The sequence below is a fragment of the Rhinatrema bivittatum genome, chromosome 3, assembly GCF_901001135.1.
Source record: "Rhinatrema bivittatum chromosome 3, aRhiBiv1.1, whole genome shotgun sequence".
NCBI lineage: Eukaryota > Metazoa > Chordata > Amphibia > Gymnophiona > Rhinatrematidae > Rhinatrema > Rhinatrema bivittatum.
In genome coordinates this window covers 513,081,500-513,101,065 of record NC_042617.1, presented here as the reverse complement: position 1 = coordinate 513,101,065, position 19,566 = coordinate 513,081,500, and the positions used below count along the sequence as shown (strand labels likewise).

Genomic DNA, 19,566 nt, shown 5'->3' with positions numbered 1-19,566 from the left:
TCGTCGTCCGTGGCGTCTTCCCGGAGTCGGCCCCGGTGACGCCCCAACTCCTCCTCTTCCAGGGCCGACTCCACCCCCATTTTGGTTTTGTACGCGTGCGATCCGTTTAGAAAATGAGGCCCTAAGTTACAAGTATATTCAGCAGCATGGCTAAGCTGGTGAATATCCATGCACAAATGCTACTTTGCTAGATAAGTGTTATCTGGTTAAGTCTAGACAAGCACAATAGCGGGTCTAGACTTAGTCAGTTAACTTATCCGGCTAAGTCTCAAATTCGCTACTTAGCTGGATAAGTTATCCAGCTGAGCAGCGCTGCCCCAATCTGCGCACTGCCCAACCTCAAGTTAGCCAGCTAGCCAGATAACTGGATAAGTGACTTATCCAGCTATCTGTTGTCCGCTGAGCATAACCGGATATTTAGCAGCTGCTAGATAGCCAGATAAGTCCTTCTATTCAGTGTTTGAATATTGGGCTTATTGTGACTAGATTGTACCAGCGGCACAACAAAAATACTAGTAACTAACTCTAAAAATAAGTAATATTGTATTGAAAATGTTAGTTGTAGCAGCACGTTTAAGGTGATACCAGCCAGTTTCTCATAGCCAGTTTAGCATCTTTGTGTGTTCTGTATTGGGTATCAAAAGCTTAATAGAAGAGTCAGGCTTTTATTTGCTTCCTGAAGCGGGAATAATCATGTATTTGTCAGAGCAGTTCTGCAAGGGAGTTCCAGAGAGCAGGTGCTGCTCACAAAAAGAATCTGTTGCGAGTGTCCTTTCTTTTGATGGTGAAATAGATATTTAGAAAGGCCACAGAGCAAGACTGAACCTTGGCATGGAGAGACTGCATAGTAGGTGAACCATGACAGTAACTCCCTCCTTTAAGACCCCCTCCTCCTGGGTCCCATTTACTATGGAGGCTGTGGTCAATAGGTATTCTAGCAGTCTCACTCCAAAGCAGTGATCTTAACTTAGAGTCTTTCTGCTTCCGTGCTCTAGGGCCAACATCTTTCTGAGGCATTGGTTGTAAACCAAAGCTTTGTTAGCCCTGAACTGTGGAGTCAGGTTTTCCGGAGTGCTGGATTGTTAAATCAGTTTCTCTGGGGCACTGAAATGCTAAATCAGGTTCTCTGGGGCACTGATGTGCCAAATCAGGTTCTCTGGAGTGCCGAGTGACATGCTGGTACCCTTCTGGAGCTGGGTAGCTGGAGTCAGGATACATCCTCACTGAAGTGGCACAGTGCTACAGGGCTAGACAGGTGCTGATCTTCTGCCTAGCGAACCCCTCTCCCACAGGTTGAGCCCTTGGGTTCTGGGGGCCAGTAGGGCTTGTTTCCTGGCGTTCATCATGGTTGGAGGTTGGACTTGTACTGGGGCTTGGCAGGAGCTGGGCACAAACAAGGCCAGAGGGTGAGCTGATGCTGAGGGTTTGGCAGGAGCTGGAGACAGATGAGGTTGGATACAGGCTCAGGCTGAGGACTGAATACAGGTACTGGTTGAGGGTAGGACACAGGTACTGCCTGAGAGCTGGACACAAACAAAGACTGGATACTGGAACTGGCTGGGGCTGGATATAGGCACTGACTGAGTACAGGACTAGATACGAGCTCAGGCTGGGGACTGGATCAGGGCTCAGGTTCAGAACTGGAACAGGGCTTAGGCTGAGAACTGGAACAGAGCTGGACAAGAACTGGACTAGACAGGATTGGACAGGAACAGGGAACATGGAACATAGAAGGCCGCAGCCATGAATAGTAGGCTCAATGGCCACAGGCTAGGCACTATACCCGGAAAGGCCACAAAGCAAGTCTCAAGGTCAAGAGCAGAGCAAGGCTAAAGGCCCAGAGATGCTGCAGATCAAGACTAGAAGTCAAGGAGGCCACAGGAAAAGGCAAGAGGCTTGGGCAAGAGACATGAGGCCTAGGTAGGCTGCAAGGCAAGATAGAATAGTAAAGACGAGGTAGCCAAGTTAGGGAGCCATGGTAAGCCAATGAAGAGGCACCGAGGTATTGAGCAGGCTGGGTTAAATAGGACTGAGCCTGAGGCATGGTGACCAGTGAGAATGTGACTGGCAGAAATATGCTCACTGGAGGCCTCTGCTGGTGAGAAGGCTTGGGCTTAATAAGAACAGTGAAGAAGTGACAGGCAAGATAAGGGGCAAGGCTCACTGAGGACTCCTGGTGGAGTGAAGGCTGCACAGCAAGTTGAACCTTGACATGGAGAGACTGCATGGCAGATAAAACTATGACAATCAGTGTCAGTTTTTTAAATTTTGCTCTGTACGGTATTGGTAACAGTGTAATTTGTGCAGGATGGGTCTGATGTGGGTCTTATGGTTTGCATTTTTCTATCAGTTGTGCAGCGGAATTCCATATGAGCTGGAATTTGTGGAGGGCTTCATTTGTTAGATTCTTGTACAGTGCATTGCAGTAATCAAGCCATGTGGTTACCATTGCATGAATACATGTCAACAGGTTTTTTTTCTTGCTGAACAAGCAGCCCTTTACTATAGCTTGGATTTGCAGCAACATAGTAAATCTGAGTCCAGTAAGGCTCGGAGTCTTTTGACCTGTGTCTTTGACGGGTCTTTGTAGGTTCTGAATTGGGTTTTTAGGTCAGGAACTTGGTATGTATATTTTGAACCCAGAATATCTCCATTTTGTTTGGATTTTTGCTGAAGTTTGTTATTTGTTTGTCTATTCTTGGATGACTGTAAGACTCTTGGATAGTTTAATTATCACTGTAGGTGGATCCTGGTCCATTGATAGCACAAATTGGAACATCATCACACAGATGTAGACTTTTATGAGAAAAGTTTGGATCAGCTGTGCCCGTGGTTTGAAGTAGGAATATGCATTTGTTTGAAAGAAATGCGCAAAATGCAACAAATGAGGCCGTGTTTGGTTTATTCCAAATGAAGCAAACTAAAATGGCCTCCTACACAAATACCCAAACATTTGTGGGTGTTTTCATATTCATGCCATTTAAAAAAATGGGCCTCCCATACCCTTGAAAAAAACCCTCCTGCCCAGCACAACATGAACCAAGATCCTGGACCTACTCATCTGGGCCTTCCTGGGGCAAGCTGGGTCATCCCATGGCCCCTGTGATACCAACTCCTTCCAGAAATATCTAATCTGGCATTCTGGAGACTTTCCAGGCCGCCCCCTTTCCCTTTGTTTAAATGTGTCGGGTCAGGGGAGCTCCCACCCCAGTCCTGTATGAGAAAGAACAGGAGCAATCCCAGTCGGTTATTTACTCTCTCAGATAACAGAAGGACTAGAGGGCATTCCATGAAGTTAGCAAGTAGCTAGTTTAAAACAAATCAGAGAAAATTCTTTTTCACTCAAGTGCATGGTTAAGCTCTGGAGTTTGTTGTTAGGGGATATGATTATGGCAGTTAGTATAACTGGATTTAAAGTTTTGGATAAGTTCCTAGAGGAGAAATCCATAAACTGCTATCAATCAATAAAGTATAGTAGCTTGGGATCTGTTTAATGTTTGGGTTCTTGCTAGGTACTTGTGACTTGGATTGGCCATTACTGGACACAGGATGCTGGGCTTGATGGATCCTTGGTCTGACCCCATATGGCATATCTTTTGTTCTTATGGACCCACTTAGTCCCGGTTCTTTAAAAGTGGTGCTGTCTGCCTGGAGGATGTGCCAAAGTGATGCCACTTTGCTGCCTTCCTGCAGGTCAGCTGGCACCATTATGGTGTACAGCTGTACATCAAAATGGCACCAGCAATGCTGGAGGAAGACTCCAAAGTTACATCACGTCGGCAGCGTTCACCAGGTGGACAGCATTACTTTTTTAAATTAACAGGATCTGGGTGGGAGCGAATGGGAATCACACCTGCCCTTTCTCACATAGGACTCAGGAAGGGGTAAGTGGGGGCTGATGTGAGAGCTCCCTGGCCCATTTAAACAGGTGGAGGAGGGGCCTAGGCAGGTAAGATTAGATTTTTGTGGTGGAATTGGGGGTCAAAAGGATCCAGGGAGGCACTGGCTGTAACTGGGGAGATCCAGCTGGGCAGGCCTGGGCCCCAGGTTTGCGTATTATTGGGTGAGGGGATTTCCAGGACTACAAAAGGCCTGCTTTTTAAAAATTGGTTCAGTTTTTTTTTTTTCAAGTTTAATGCCTTTTTTGGGTGTGGCAAATGAACCAATTGGGGGAGCCCACAGTTTAAGATCCAGGGATTGACATGTTGTCAGCAAAATGAGCTGATTGCTGTCTGATGGAGAAAACTGAAAGAGTCAGCGAGGAGATGTGGGTGGTGGGCTGAAAGGGTAATAGAGATAGAGAGGTGAAAAGGATTGGTGGGCCCGATGATTGGAGACATATCCCCCATTTTTTTTCCCTTGTTAGTGTTTTGCTTATAGAGTGACATGTTTTGATGTATTGCTTAAATGCTTTGCTATAAATTTTCATTATTTTATTAATTTAATTTTAATAAACATTTTTTCAAAATAAACAAAAATTGTCTCATTAGAGGACTGGCTGGAGGGCTCTATGACAGTGCTGTGCACCACAATGTGGAAGAACCTGGGCTTGATTTTCAGCTCAGGACGTCCACTCCCTGGGTTGGCCATGACTGGGGATACTGCGGGTGCACTGTTCACAGCCCCCGGAGGGAGCGGAAGTCATGGACCTTATTTAAAGGTGACATCTGATTTAGGGCCCATGATTGCACAGGTCTGGAAGGAACCCTGATATATAGTCTTCAGTTGAGGACTGTTGCAGAAAAGCTGGACTAAAGCAAGTTGGGAGGGGGATATAAAATAGGGAGAAAAATGCCATGTAGTTGCAAATGAAGGCTCATAACTTCATATCCTAGCCTTGATTCTGATTGAGCTAATTTAGATTGAGTTAGAAACCCTATGGAGCAGGAAAGAACTTCCAGGTCTAAAAAAAAAAAAAGGGAATGTAGCCCATGTAACTTTAACAACACCTCAGGAGAGTTACATGGGGCACCTTAGCATGGACCTTCTGGAGGCCCAGTTTGAGTTCTATGAAGGGAAAGAGCATGGAGGATGGTGGGGTCAGAGGGTCCTGAAGGCCTGATATGAGTTTAGGGAATTGTAGAAGTGGAGACTTGAAAGTCTGGAGAGACAATTTGAGTTTTTAGGTAGAGAAATGGAGGCTTTAAGGGTCTGGAGGCCCATGATGGACTGGGCTGATGGTAATAGTGTACTGCCCTCAGCCCTTGAACTTTAGCTTGAGCAGCCAGTCAGTGAAACCCTCTTTTTCCCCAACTTCAAATTATGTCTATTCAGTTTTTGAATATTAATATTAAAATGATGAACATTTCAACACTCACTGTGACAAAGTACCACAAATAGCTATATAGACAGCAGCCTGGTTCAGCTGTAATAAATCTCTGGAAGCCCAGTAATTAGATGAAGACAACCATAGCTAAAGTATAAGTTATCACTACTAGTGTATAGTAGGAAATAGTAGCAGATAGGAAATAGATAGGTGAAAGAGTAATGTTTCTTAGGAGTTTGGAGAAGAGTCAGGAGAGCTCTTAGCTTGCCAAGAGCTTTCTGTTTCTGAAAATCCTTTCAGGTAGGGAAACAATCCCTGCATACTTCGGATCAAGGGATCAATAGGAAGAGGAGAGACACAGAGAGAGAGAACAAGCAAACAGGAACAGACCCCATAGGAAGTTCAGAAACATTCAAACAGCAACATTAATCAGTTAGGAAAAAGGAAATCACAGAAGATCTAAGCTAAGCAATCTCAAAAGATGATTCAAGGTAGCAGCATAATAAAGAAACATTTGCTATGAAGGCAGACTAAATGGGATGAGGAGAGGATGTAAAAATGTAGCCTCCCAATGCAATAGCATTCTCATGGCTGCACTATCTTTAACACATTAAAACCTGATGTACCAGCCACATTAACCTGCTGCTACATAGAGCTCTATTTGCAGTAATTGGCATAATGCACTGCCAAAAGGAAGACAGGAGGTTGATTTCCTGCCTAGGCTCCTTTTAGTTGGGCTGTTTAGTGTGTAGGTAACACTCATAGCCTCCAGGGGAATGCTGAGCCAAGTGCCTGTTTCTATAGCAAAAACGGCTGGTCAGCCTGAGAGCTATGGTAGAAGCAGCTCTGTAAATAAGTCCAAAAAATCTACTTTTCTGTGGAAGGATGTTTTGAACAAAATAGACAGGAAAATTACTGGTGAACATTGATGACTGACTGCCTGATAGAACTGTATCAAAGAAGAGATGTATGTGAAAGGCAGAATCAAATGAAAGTTTCTGTTCAAATGAATCTCAATTTTGCTTTCAGAAATACCACCAGCTGCGTATCAAGATCCTAGGGGACTGCTACTATTGCATCTGTGGGCTCCCAGACTACCGCGAGGATCATGCTGTCTGTTCTATCCTGATGGGGCTTGCCATGGTGGACGCCATCTCGTAAGTGTAGCATTTTTTGTTATTGATTAGGGAGGGGCAAATCTCCTGCAATCTGGTGCTGTTTCCAAAGTTTAATGGTAGCATCCTTACTCAGGATTTTGTTCATATTTCTGAGTTGGCTGTAACATAATTCAGTTAAAATCAAACTCCATATTTTGTTGTTGGGTCCGAATTGTTTGATTCAGTTCTGTTGGACTTTTTAATCAAGGCATTTCGTTTTCTGAGTATAAGCCATTTTTGCCTAGCTCACCAGGTAGGAGGTGAGCAAAAACATTCCTTATAAACTAAGCAGGTTTTAACTCACACATTGTGGCAGCAATCGTTCTACAGTTAGGTATCAAGAGAGGATCCAATTTAGAGTCATTGTTGTATCAATAGGTGAAAAAAATGTGAATTGAGTCAAGTCAGGCTTGGTTTGGATTTGGCAAGACAGATCACACAGGCTGAGATCCATTTCAGGCAACATAAGGTCAAACGGATCCTGTGTCTTGTGTAATTTGAACTGCAATAACTGTTTATCACGTGATATTTGGGTCAGCTAAACCATGACACCATCCTCTGCAGCTGGAACCCAGGACATGCCGGAGGCATATTCTTCCTCAGTGATCGAGCTGGAGAAGGAAGAGGAGGAAGCTGAAGGGCATGACCTCACAGATTTTGGTTTCCTCCTGAGTGAGACTCAGCAGGAGATGGGGATTAAGGTTCCACAAAGCCATACTGAAGGAGAGCTCCTAAAGGCCAAACATCCATCCAGCAGCTCTTCACTGCCCTCTCCTTGCACCCTTTGATTTGGAAGCCCTCCAGTGCCGCCTCTGGAATGCAGACAGCTGCTTGCCCGTCCCGCCAGTAGCATGGCGTCTTCATGGGACAGACACAGATGAGGGGGTCCTATCAAAAATGGGCTCAGAAGAGTGGAAAGGCAAAACAAGCAATTGGGAAAAAACACCCTGAAGTTGAATCAAAATGTCACTGAGATGCACTCTGTCCTCACCAAAATGTCTAACTATCTACAGACCATAGGCGACAACATAGTTTTTTTGACACATAACACAGGCAATATAATGAGGCAAAGCATAGAAGCCCTACATTCATTAGAGTTTTTCTATGCCTTTAGATTAGTCTACTACACAGACCTTTTTCACACTAAGGAGCAGCCCAAGATGCTGAGATCACGGAATTAAAGATGATCAAAGTGTTTTTGGAAACCTAAGGTATCTTTATTGGAGTAAAAGGCCACAACCCTGCGGGAAAACTTTACTGGAGTTAATTGTGATGGACTCTCTGTTGGAAACACTACCTCTCAGAGCAGTTATGCTGTTTGTTTATAATTTTTTATATCTTACCTTACCAAATAATGTCTGGGTAAAGCGGGGTGCAACAAACAAATAACATTACAAATTCACATTATCAATCAAATAAAAATATACAATAGAGCAAGACTTTAAAAATCCATAAAATCAACATCTAGAAATACATAAAACATCTTAAAGAGAAGCAATATCAAATCATACAATAAAAACCATCTAAAAATAAATAAGAAATAATTCTTATATTTCTTCATAATATCATACAATAAAAGCCAGATTTTTGTAAAGCTACAGAAAGATTTAAAAAAATGATGGAATTCCACAACTGCGAATCCAAACCAGAAAAGGATCATAATGTGGTATTTGTCAATCTAATATTGAGCAGAGAAGGAACAAACAACCATGCTTCATTTGCTCTGTGCAAAGTTAGTCATGGGAACTAAGGAATCAGTCTTTTTTTAAGGAAAACATATATTATACAGCTTTTTAAATAATACACACAATATTTTTAGATTGCAAGCAATAACTAACTGGAAGCCAATGAAAATCAGCCAGAATATGAGTAATTCTATCCTAGTTACTACTTATAGTTATGTGAGCTGCAGCATTTTGCATGCAAATCTCTCTCATGGATATTCATTAAGGATATCCTGAAAACCTGACTGGTTTATGGCCCTCGAGGACTGGAATTGCCCACCCCTGCTGTAGGTACTTCCCTTCTCCCGAGGGCTCACAATTTAAGGGCCATATTTACTAAACATTTTTCTTATAGACACAGAATGGGAGAAAATCTTTACTAAATTTCACTCAAAGCACAATAAAGCTCTGGAATTTGTTGCCAGAGGAGGTGGCTAGTGCAGTTAGTGTAGCTGGGTTCAAAAACGGTTTGGATAAGTTCTTGGAGGAGAAGTCCATTAATGGCTATTAATCAAATTTACTTAGGGAATAGCCACTGCTATTAATTGCATCAGTAACATGGGTTCTTCTTAGTGTTTGGGTAATTGCCAGGTTCTTGTGGCCTGGTTTGGTCTCTGTTGGAAACAGGATGCTGGGCTTGATGGACCCTTGGTCTGACCCAGCATGGCAATTTCTTATGTTCTTATGTTCTTAAATCAAGCCCTAAGTTTATACTTGAGTCAATGTAGGTTGAAGTGACTTGCCCGAGGTCACAAGGAGCAGTAATGGGATTTGAACTCTGGTTTCCTTGTTTGCAGCTTGCTGGGAGGATTTTTGTGGGTTATTTACTGAGTTGTGAGCACTAGGAACTGGAAAGAACCTGGAGAAGAAGGAGCAGAGGGCTAAGAGTTGCAGAGACTTATAGAACCTAAGATCTACATCTTTAAATATTATTAGGAAAAATATTGAACTTTGTTTATATCTGGAATTTTCTACTATTTCTATTGTAGACTTTGCTTTGTACTGCTTAAACTGGCTATTTTTTTAAAGTAAACTTTTTATTTGGAACACATCTTTGGTGTGGACTGTGTTTTGTTTTAGTGGTAACTTCTGCAAGTGTGTCCTGCCCTCATTCCACGGAAGCTAGAAAAACCTTTTCCCCCCACCCTGGTTGAGTGATTCCAGAGCTCTGGCCGAGGGGTGGTGGAGTTACGTACGTGCTGGGCAGAGAAGGGCTATTTTCAAAGTGGCTGATTTTCCCAGGTGAATCACTATTTGTCTGATCTTTCCCACTCTTCTTCATTTAGGTTGTGCAGTAAAGATGACTATTAGGAAAGGTCATCTGTTGTCCGATTGGTTTTGAGTTTGGAAATGGTAGGGAGGTCTAAAAATAATAGACATCCTCTCTCAGTCCTGTAAACATTACAAACATGATGTCCTTCATTAGTCATCATGACTTTGCTGATTAACAATGAGCAGTGACTTCCCTCAAAACACACTAACCAACCAAGAGGCTGTTGTCCTTTACAGTCATGAAGTCAATAGAAAGGAATCAAAACAAGAGATGATAGGAAGCAAGAGAAACTCGGGAGTCAGAAGATCCAATCAAACCAGTATGGCTTTTGGTCTTCCTGGCCTCTTTAGTCATGTTTCTCGACTGTTCAGTCACTTAAATGAAGAGAACTGTTCAGACCTGACTCATATTCACTTTGGTTCCCTAACTGTAGCAGCGGGGCACAAGGGATCCTTCTCTAGATCAGGATTAATATTGGCTTAAATGGGATGCTTTACTGCTGTGTTATGAAGTCAGGCAAGTACAATGTCTTTCAATTTTGGGAATACTATAAGACACCATCAAATTTATCCAAAATGTTTGAGCAAAATTTGTAATAGTTCAAATGCATACTCAGCGATAGAGTGAATTGATGTGTGTACTTCATTGTACCTGCTCTCAGCTGGTATCCTTACAATGGCTACCGAGTGAGCAAGCATATCCTGGCTACAAGAGTTACAGCCATATCCTGCATCATCTTTGAAACCAAAAAGACACAAAGAAGTCCAGGGAGAGCTTTGTTAAGCAGCAGGACAGCATAGGGGCTTCACTTCATAGCTGGCACTGTTGCAAATACAGTAATGCACGTCTCCCTGGAAAAGCTATAGTAAAAGTATGTGACACCAATATATAGGTATATGCAGTATGTTCTCAATAACCTAACAGTGTGACTATTACAAGATATACAGTCTTTGCAATATTTCTATGCATGCATAGCAGTGGTGTACCTCTTGTGTTTGGCCAAAAGGAAGTATATGTAGATAAACTGCCACTAGAAATGAAGAGTGCTCACCCAGTAACCATCCTTGCCCCTCCTCAGATTGCTCAAAGAGGGCAATAGGGATGTGAATCGTTTTTTGACGATTTAAAATATCGTCCGATATATTTTAAATCGTCAAAAATCATTAGGGCCACGATACAATACCAATTCCCCCGATTTATCGTCAAAAAATCGTAAATCGGGGGAAGGGGGAGGGCAGGAAAACCGGCACACTAAAACCCCCTAAAACTCACACCCGACCCTTTAAATTAAATCCCCCACCCTCCCGAACCCCCCCCCAAATGCCTTAAATTACCTGGGGGTCCAGTGGCGGTCCGGAACGGCAGCGGTCCGGAACGGCAGCGGTCCGGAACGGCCTCCTGCAATTGAATCGTGTTGTCTTCAGCCGGCGCCATTTTTCAAAATGGCGGCGCAAAATGGTGGCGGCCATAGACCAACACGATTCGACTGCAGGAGGTCGTTCCGGACCCCCGCTGGACTTTTGGCAAGTCTTGTGGGGGCCAGGAGGCCCCCCCCCAAGCTGGCCAAAAGTCCCTGGGGGTCCAGCGGGGGTCCGGAAAACGATCTCCTGCCGCGAATCGTTTTCCGTACGGAAAATGGCGCCGGCAGGAGATCGACTGCAGGAGGTCGTTCAGCGGGGGTTCCGGACCCTCGCTGAACGACCTCCTGCAGTCGATCTCCTGCCGGCGCCATTTTCCGTACGGAAAACGATTCGCGGCAGGAGATCGTTTTCTGGACCCCCGCTGGACCCCCAGGGACTTTTGGCCAGCTTGGGGGGGCCTCCTGACCCCCACAAAACTTGCCAAAAGTCCAGCGGGGGTCCGGTACGACCTGCAGTCGAATCGTGTTGGTCTATGGCCGCCGCCATTTTGAAAAATGGCGCCGGCTGAAGACAACACGATTCAATTGCAGGAGGCCGTTCCGGACCGCTGCCGTTCCGGACCGCCGCTGGACCCCCAGGTAATTTAAGGCATTTGGGGGGGGGGGTTCGGGAGGGTGGGGGATTTAATTTAAAGGGTCGGGGGTGGGTTTTATGGGGTTTTAGTGTGCCGGCTCACGATTTTCACGATACTTTAAACACCCAAACGGCAACAATACGATTCCCTCCCCCTCCCAGCCGAAATCGATCGTTAAGACGATCGAGGACACGATTCACATCTCTAGAGGGCAATGTGATACTGGGATTGTGGGGATTTAGCTCCCACTTTAAGAATTTTCATGTGCTCCTCACAGATCAGGTGCACATTCAGGGAATGAAAGTGCTTACAACGTTAGTAGGCCACTTCCCATTTAGGAGGTGATGCCAGCACGACAAGCTTACAGTTGATAGCACCTGCTATGCTAGATAGGTCAGCAATAACACAGCAGCCACTTTTGAAGTCTTGCCATTCTGTTTTCTTGATTAGGCAAAATGCTATAAAAGTCTATATTTATTTATTTATTTATTTTAAATCTTTTCTATACCGTTGCTAAGTTATATACCATCGCAATGATTTACATGTAGGCACATAAATTAAGGATACATAAAGGCATATAAATTAAGGATATTCAAAAAGAAAGCTGAGCTTCTAAATTTGGGCACCTAAGTTAGGTTCTTATGTTAAGTACCTAAATTTCTGACTGAAAATATATTTAAATTTAGGCACCTAAAACTCAGGATCCTAAATTCAGGCCTGCTATTCATTTTCCTAGACTTAGGTCCCTAGTGATGAAAATCAGTGCTGAGCACCTACGTTTTTTTCTCGACCCTATCTCTATCCCTGTATCCATCCACATTTTATGCTTCTAAATTTAGGTACTTAATCCTAATGCATTTTCTAAAGGGCAAATTTAGGAGTACCTGCCAAAGTTAAGCATCTAAACCCTTAGAAAATCAGCCTCATAATTCCTACTTCATCTTAGCAGCGCTTGTAGTCCTTAGTGGAAACAGCTGGAAAAAGTGATCTACTCTACTGCATTAACTAGACACCGTGAATTGAAAGGACTGTAGTACATACTGGTTGAATGTCTAATGAGACCACTGTTCCTCATTAGAATGCCCATTAACATATTTACATAGACAACTATGAGAAATACTATTACGGCCACAATAACCCCATTTATCACATTTGTTACTTTAAACAGCTTTAGCATGTGATAAACTCCTTATCATATGCTAAAGCTACCCTAAGCTGGATAATGTTTTTGCACTAAAAACATTTTTAAAGGCTGAATTATAGTCTTTATAAGACTTTATTTTGCTTATTTTCCAACAATATAACATACAAAATTGTCTTTTAAACACAAATTAACCAAACCATTAAGATATCTGGTACAGTAAGAGCGCAGCTTCTTTTCATGAGTGGGCTCCCTTGCAGGATACAAAAATCCCCTGTGATCCCAGAGTTGTTAATTGAACTTCATAGCAGTTGGCATAATTCACAAACAATTAAACCTATTAGAGAGCTACTGAATAGCTGATAAATACTGTATTTCATTAGCCATGCATTCAACTATGATTTCAGCAGGCTGCATGACAAGTGGTATTACCTTAACTAAAAATAGCAACCTTTATAGTAGTACAGTCAGTAGGATTCAATATGAAAGGATTGATACCAACAGATCTAATTTATGTTGAAGAAAATGTGATATAAAGGGGCTGATGCAATATCATACTCGCAAAAAACGTGCGTCCAACCTGGACGTACGTTTTTTGAATGCATGTGCAGCCCCTCTCTCTGAGCTGGTGTGCTAAAAGGGATGAGAAATGTATAAATTGTGTGTCCCTAGCACATCCATGGCATTGAGTGTCCAGGAGAAGTGACTATGCGCAGGTAAGAAACGGCACTCAATTTTCCGAACATCCATTTTCCTAACCCATGCACAGCCAACTGGTTAGGAAAATGACCACTGGTAAGTTGAGCTTCCCTTTTTCTAACCTGACTGCTGTCAAGATTTTTTTTTTTTCATGTTGCAGTTCCGTGGCTCCTCCTGCTTAGTATCGCAGCAATATTAAGTAGGAGGAACCACAGAAAAGTTGTATTTTTTTGTTTTTCTTTGCATGGCTTGGGATGCCTCAAAACTTAACTCGCGTCAGGTACACTTTTTGTTTTACATTGGGGGTACTAGCTAATAGCCTCATCAACATGGTATTTGCATGTGATGCGCACTATTAGCTACGCGCTGGTTTGGACGCATATTTTGGATGCGCTAATCCGAATATTGCATTGGGCGCATGTCTAGCGCATCCAGCCGTGCATTTAGCGTCATGCTGAGCTCAGTGCCCGATATTGCATCGGCCCCAAAGTGGGATGTGATTTTAAATGAGGTGATACATGGGCTGTGTTGTATTAATATGCCTTCTTGTAGTGGTCTAGACACTGTACATTTAAAACTCAAGTCTACCTGTCAGTCAAATGGCTTTTTGATCTGCCACAATCTAAATGTACCTTATCTCAAAACATGAACTATCAACCTCTAGAAATGTGTAACTGTCTTCTAAATTGTTTCATCTAACAATTTGACAAACCTGGAAAAATGTCCTTGTTTCATTAAGTTGTTTACCAAACCTGTTTTTAAAGGAAAACATGAGAAACATGCATTTGTCAATCCACTTCAGATAAAAAAAACACAGATCTGAGGTGCATTTTTTCCTTCTAATTTCATCCAACTCTACTGGGAGTGAGAAGTGAGGAAGGAGATGGATGGTTTTCCCTGGTAGGGTGTAATCCAACATATGCAGCACACTTGAACCAGGCTGAAGTCTGCCAGTTCATGTTCAACTGCAAGTTGTTTGCACGTCTCTTTGCTGACATCTGTGGATTCAACAGCCCATTGAGGAGTATCTAGCGTAATCTATTGTATGTCACAGGTCTGGGCCACTGAAAGGTGGTAATAATTATTAATTTTTGTGAACACTTGGCTGCATCCAAGAGGCAACTGTTGTAACAAGTCTTACCTATGGATTGATTGTATGTGAGGGCCCAACTAAGTTGTTTTATAACTTTCCATAAGATATTTTTGGATTTATTGAATCTGGGTAAGTTCAGTACCACATACAGCCAATTCCAAATATGGTTACTAATGTCTTTTTGTGCTTCATGGGGGAATCGCTTTTTGGGGAAGCATGTCAGTATATGAGCCATGTCTTTTTTTTTCTCATCTCTCTGGAGTGTGCCATGTAGTCAGTTCCTTTTTTAATCTTGCCTATGCACATGGCTTAGGCTTCAGGATGGGAAAGCAGAAAAAATAGTCTCTTGTCTTCCTTATTGGGAGGCTCGCTGGAGGTTTGATTTATAGTATTATTATATTGTGAGCTAACTGATTGTAACCCACTTGATGCTCCTGGGACGTGAAGGCTACCAAATTTTAATAAATAATAAATTATTCCTTAAAGAGGTAGCTCATCTATTTGACAAAACCTTTACAAATTAAACTTGAAGTTAAGTAGCTGCTAGGACTTAGAAGAAGCTGTATGCTATTTGGTCATTAACACCGTGTGCTCCTTCAGGCTCTCATTTTTTCCATGGGTATTTATCGGCATAATGGACCTATATCATAGGTAACTAAAATGCCAGGGATTACAGCTCTTGCGCAGAGGTGTCCAGGACTCTCATGCTTTATTTGTAATTTCTCCCGAAGCTACGTGAGAGAAAAGACAAAAACAGACGTGGATATGCGTGTGGGCGTGCACACGGGCACTGTGATCGGGGGCGTCCTGGGGCAAAAACGCTGGCAGTATGATGTCTGGTCCACGGATGTCACATTGGCGAACAAGATGGAGGCAGGTGGGATCCCAGGGTAAGTACCTTGCGGATACAGTTGGACACTTCTGTGCCTTTATATTTTTTAAGTTGGGATAATTTTTATAGCATTAGGCACACGGCTTATTTTATAAAGTTGGTAAGGAATGTCCTTTTTTTCCCCATGAACCTGAAGTTTCAATTGCAAAGAATAATCAACAAAAACTAGCTTCAAACAATGGAATCGTGTGCAAATGACATTGGCCAGCGTTTCGCCATAGGCTGCATCAGAGCTCTCAGCACTTGGAGCAAATCGTTCTCCTGTGTCATAAATAAATTCAGATTACAGCCCCAATTTTCTGTTTTTTTTTTAATAAAAATTCTAACATTGTCATATACTTATTCTATTCCCTTCTGTTACCCTTACATTATATGTAACTCCCTCTTACATGGAAAATCTTAAATGATACCCCAACCCAGGGCTACTTTTAAAGCTACTGATAACCCATCAGAAAAGAGACTGCAAAGTAATCCAGTTAGCGCACAGATGCTACTAGTTTCACAGTCCATTGGTCACATTCAAAATTCATTCATAAAGAACTGATATTATGTATAGCTGTGATGTATTGCTATTTGCATGTGAAATGTTCTCTTAGTTTTACCAACATACACTAAGGTACATCAACACAAAATAATGTATATGACAAAAGCAGTAGCACATGCTGTGAAATGTCATACTGGCACTGAGTGACTGGATTAACAAAACACGTCACTTGCATAGTAACAGAAGAGTCCAAACATTTCCCACATCTAAAATGACCTACTGGTCTTGTGTAATACAAAGTCCTCAAAGCTATCTGACATTGCAGATGTTTAAAGACCAAGAAATTAGAAACACTGATAGTTTCACACTGTCTAACAAAAGGGCATTGTTTTGAAGCTTTGCAATGTTTTATAATCGATCATGTGCCAAAAAATCCAAGGGGTGAAGATTGTGAAGCACAGTTGTTGAGATTGAAACAGAGGTGGACCACTTAAGAACCACATGGTTTTAACACCATGACTGAGTGAGGATTATACGGTATTTATAAATGAACACATCTATATATAAATATGAAGGATGGATTTTGAATATGATGAATGGACTGTCGGAGTAATATGTATTTGCATGCTAATTGGATTTTTTTTTTTCAGACGCTACTTAGCCGGAGAACTTAACCAGATAAGTGCCAATATTCTGGCTTTATCCAGTTAATCGTATAAGTTAGACCTGCCATAGAGAAGGTCTAACCTATCTGAATATAACTTATCCAGCTAAGTAGCACGTAAAACAGGGATTTTAGCAGTGTGGCCATGCTGCTCATAATGCCATGTATGTTAGCCGGATAAGTCTTATCTGGCTAACTTAGCTGGATAACACTGAATATTGGGGCCATAATGTACAGGTAACAGAAGGGAATAGAGCAAATATATAACAACGTTAGAATTTTTATTAAAAAAAAAAAGAAAATTGGGGCTGTAATCTGACTTTATTTATGATTCAGGAGAACAATTCTCTCCACATGCTGGGAGTCCTGATGGCAACACACTGGCCAACATCGGTTCCACACAAGCTCCTTGTTTAAAGCTGGTTTTTGTTGATTATCTTTTGCAATTCAAGCTTCAAGTTCATGAGAGGAGAAGGACATTCTTACCAACCTTATAAGATAAGTCTTGTGCCTAACACTAGTAGAGATCCTCAAGACTGAAAATGAGTCAAGATATTGAAACAAAAACTACTCGTATTTGTGATTATAAAATTGTATTCACATTCACCAAAAGTAAGTCAGATTAGTTCTTTTTCATAATATTTTTCAGAAAAATGTTTGTAATGTTAATGAATAATATAAAAACTGAAACAAAAAAAAACTGAAAACTACAAATAGGAAGGTTTTTCAGACTGTCGATTTCCTCTCTGATCAGCAAAGTGCTACAGGCTGTGTTTGAAGTCTTTTTCTCCTTTATCTTCCTATTGGGTAACAAATACATTCTATTTAGGAAGAGAATTCATTTTGCTCTAGCCCTCTGCTCTAACCACTAGCCCACTCTTCCACCTGTAGGAACCCTGCTCACACTAAGAGTCTTTGCCAGTGCTGAGAGTACAGTGCAATGGTAGAAATTATATTCTATGCAGTGCTGTCGCCCCAAAGATAACGCCAGCAAGCAGTACTAAAAAAGTTGGTATACTATTGCATATCCTGTGTTTTCCATGACATAGTGCAGAACAGTCAAAGACTCGGTAATGCACTACAGGAGCTGCCCTACCTGTGATGAGATATTAAAGGAGAACACACAGCAAAAAAAAAAAAAAAATGCAAGCACTGCCACTATGTCCCTGGCTGGGCACAAGTGCATGCTCTGCCAGAAGCGAACATTATTTGCAAATTGGCCCCCAGGAGGCTCCTGTGCATATGCTGGTCCAGGTCTTGTACACATATCCACCTGCCTTCTGCACTTTGTAGCTGACTATTCACTATAGTTTGGGGAATAATCTGAAAAGCAGGGCTCTGTTTGACCTGCAGCATGTTGTCTGTACTTCATGCCTTTAGTTTGCCTTTCCTCCTTGCTGAGCTCTGCTGCTACCAGGAAAGCTGAGGATATTTAATTGTGAGTTTTCATGTTTGTTTGAGCTTTTCAATAAAATAATATTGCACAAGGCAGCTTACAGACAAATGAAAAAAATTCATTTAACATAGTTAAAACAAATGGCAAGAACAGATTCAATTCCAGTCTAATACATAAATATAAGGACACAATAAAATGACATCAAAACTGGAAGCAGCAAGTTAATATTGAGCATATAAAATTCTAATGTAATTCATAAGACAAACCTGAATCAAAATATCTAAGGAGGACAGATAGGACAATATCATAAAAAAAAGTAAAAACCAAGTAAAATTCAGAATGACTAGGATTTAAACAATGGGTAGGACAGTGACAGTCACCAGTGTGGTAGCCTTTTCATGGGCCATTAGCTTGGGCTGTCCATCAATACACTGGAGAAAGCTCACTTAGCGTAGACCTCCTTATTGGCATCAGGTCATCCTGTCTGTTTCTATATCCTGGTTTGGCAAAAGGTGGTACAGCAGAACATCCGGGAAGAGGGAGTTTTAGATTTCAGCGTAGTTGAGCGTACATGCACTGAAATGAAATGCATCAAGTATAGTTGCCCTGGTCTTGAAAACAACTAGAACTGGTGTGCAAATTTGCTGTCTGTACAAACATTTAGGATTGAAGTGTGACTCAAGGTAGTGTTTTCTGCTCTGGAAAAATAAATAATTGAAGAGAAGCTCAAGAGCTACAGCTTCAGGATAAATGTTTTCTTGTCCAGCAAGCTGAATCAATGAGCGAGATCTCTGGAGAGCATTACTTGAAGAAAACTGTGCACGAGTCATTTTCCCCTGTGCAGACTGTTTTACACTTCATAAAAATTACAAATCTGGAACATTTTCAGTCAGTAAGATCTCTGCCAACAATAGATACGTTTTGAGTCAGGCGCATAGATACGCAGTACTTATTTATTTTATTTATTTATTTAAACCGTTTTATATACCGTTGTGTAGACAAAGTCCATCTCTACGGTTCACATTTTCAACATATTAAAAAACAGGAAGAAAAATACTTAGTATTTCCAGTTGAAAGCAGTGACAGAAGACACAACACAGAAACATAACCAGTAGAAAGTGTAGCATTCCAGATAGTCTTAATTCAACACCCAATGCATTTCTTTTTTTTTTTGTTTAATCTGGAAACTGGAGAAAAATTTCCTTCAAAAATGTTTAAATGTGTGGATGTCTGGCAACCCCCTAGGGTTGCCCCTTTTTATACTGGGTCAGAGTGTACCAAACCATCTGGATGGGGGGAACCCTGCCCTCATCATTTCATGATTGGTTAACAAATATGTTAAACTGTTATCATGTAGTACCGGGAAAAGACCACTGGATGGCATTTTAGGGGAATGAAACATGATGTAAATTGTTTAATATACTTTTTTGGGAAACGTTTGTATGAATCCTTAACAGGTTGGGATTCTCTAATTGGTTGCGGAAAGAGAAGCAGACATTATAAAGGGGGAAGGCTTTGGTGAGATTTCTGCCCCTTCCTCCCCATAATCCTCTCCAGGATAGGGTGAGGGTGAGGATTAGGAATCTCCAGTTATGTAATCACCTGGAGTATCCCAACCTGAGGGCCTGGAGGCCTGGGGACACTCCAGGGGGACCGGGAGCCTGCAGTGGCTCTTCCCTTCAAGGGGAGAGGCCTGAGGCTGAGAGGAGGTGGAGTGGAGTCTATTCCCTTTCATGGCTGGACCGGAGCTGAGGAGTATTGGAGTGGCAAGGAGTGGGTTCA

General features: G+C 42.0%; 1 protein-coding gene across 1 annotated transcript in view; it reads left to right on the top strand.

Annotated features, from left to right (window-relative positions):
* Nucleotides 1-19,566, top strand: part of ADCY3 (adenylate cyclase 3) — a 369,755-nt gene that overhangs the window by 233,730 nt on the left and 116,459 nt on the right. The window contains exons 5-6 of the mRNA XM_029596196.1: nt 6,296-6,423; nt 15,080-15,238. Coding sequence (XP_029452056.1) covers nt 6,296-6,423; nt 15,080-15,238 — 287 coding nt within the window. The remainder of the gene's footprint in view (nt 1-6,295; nt 6,424-15,079; nt 15,239-19,566) is intronic.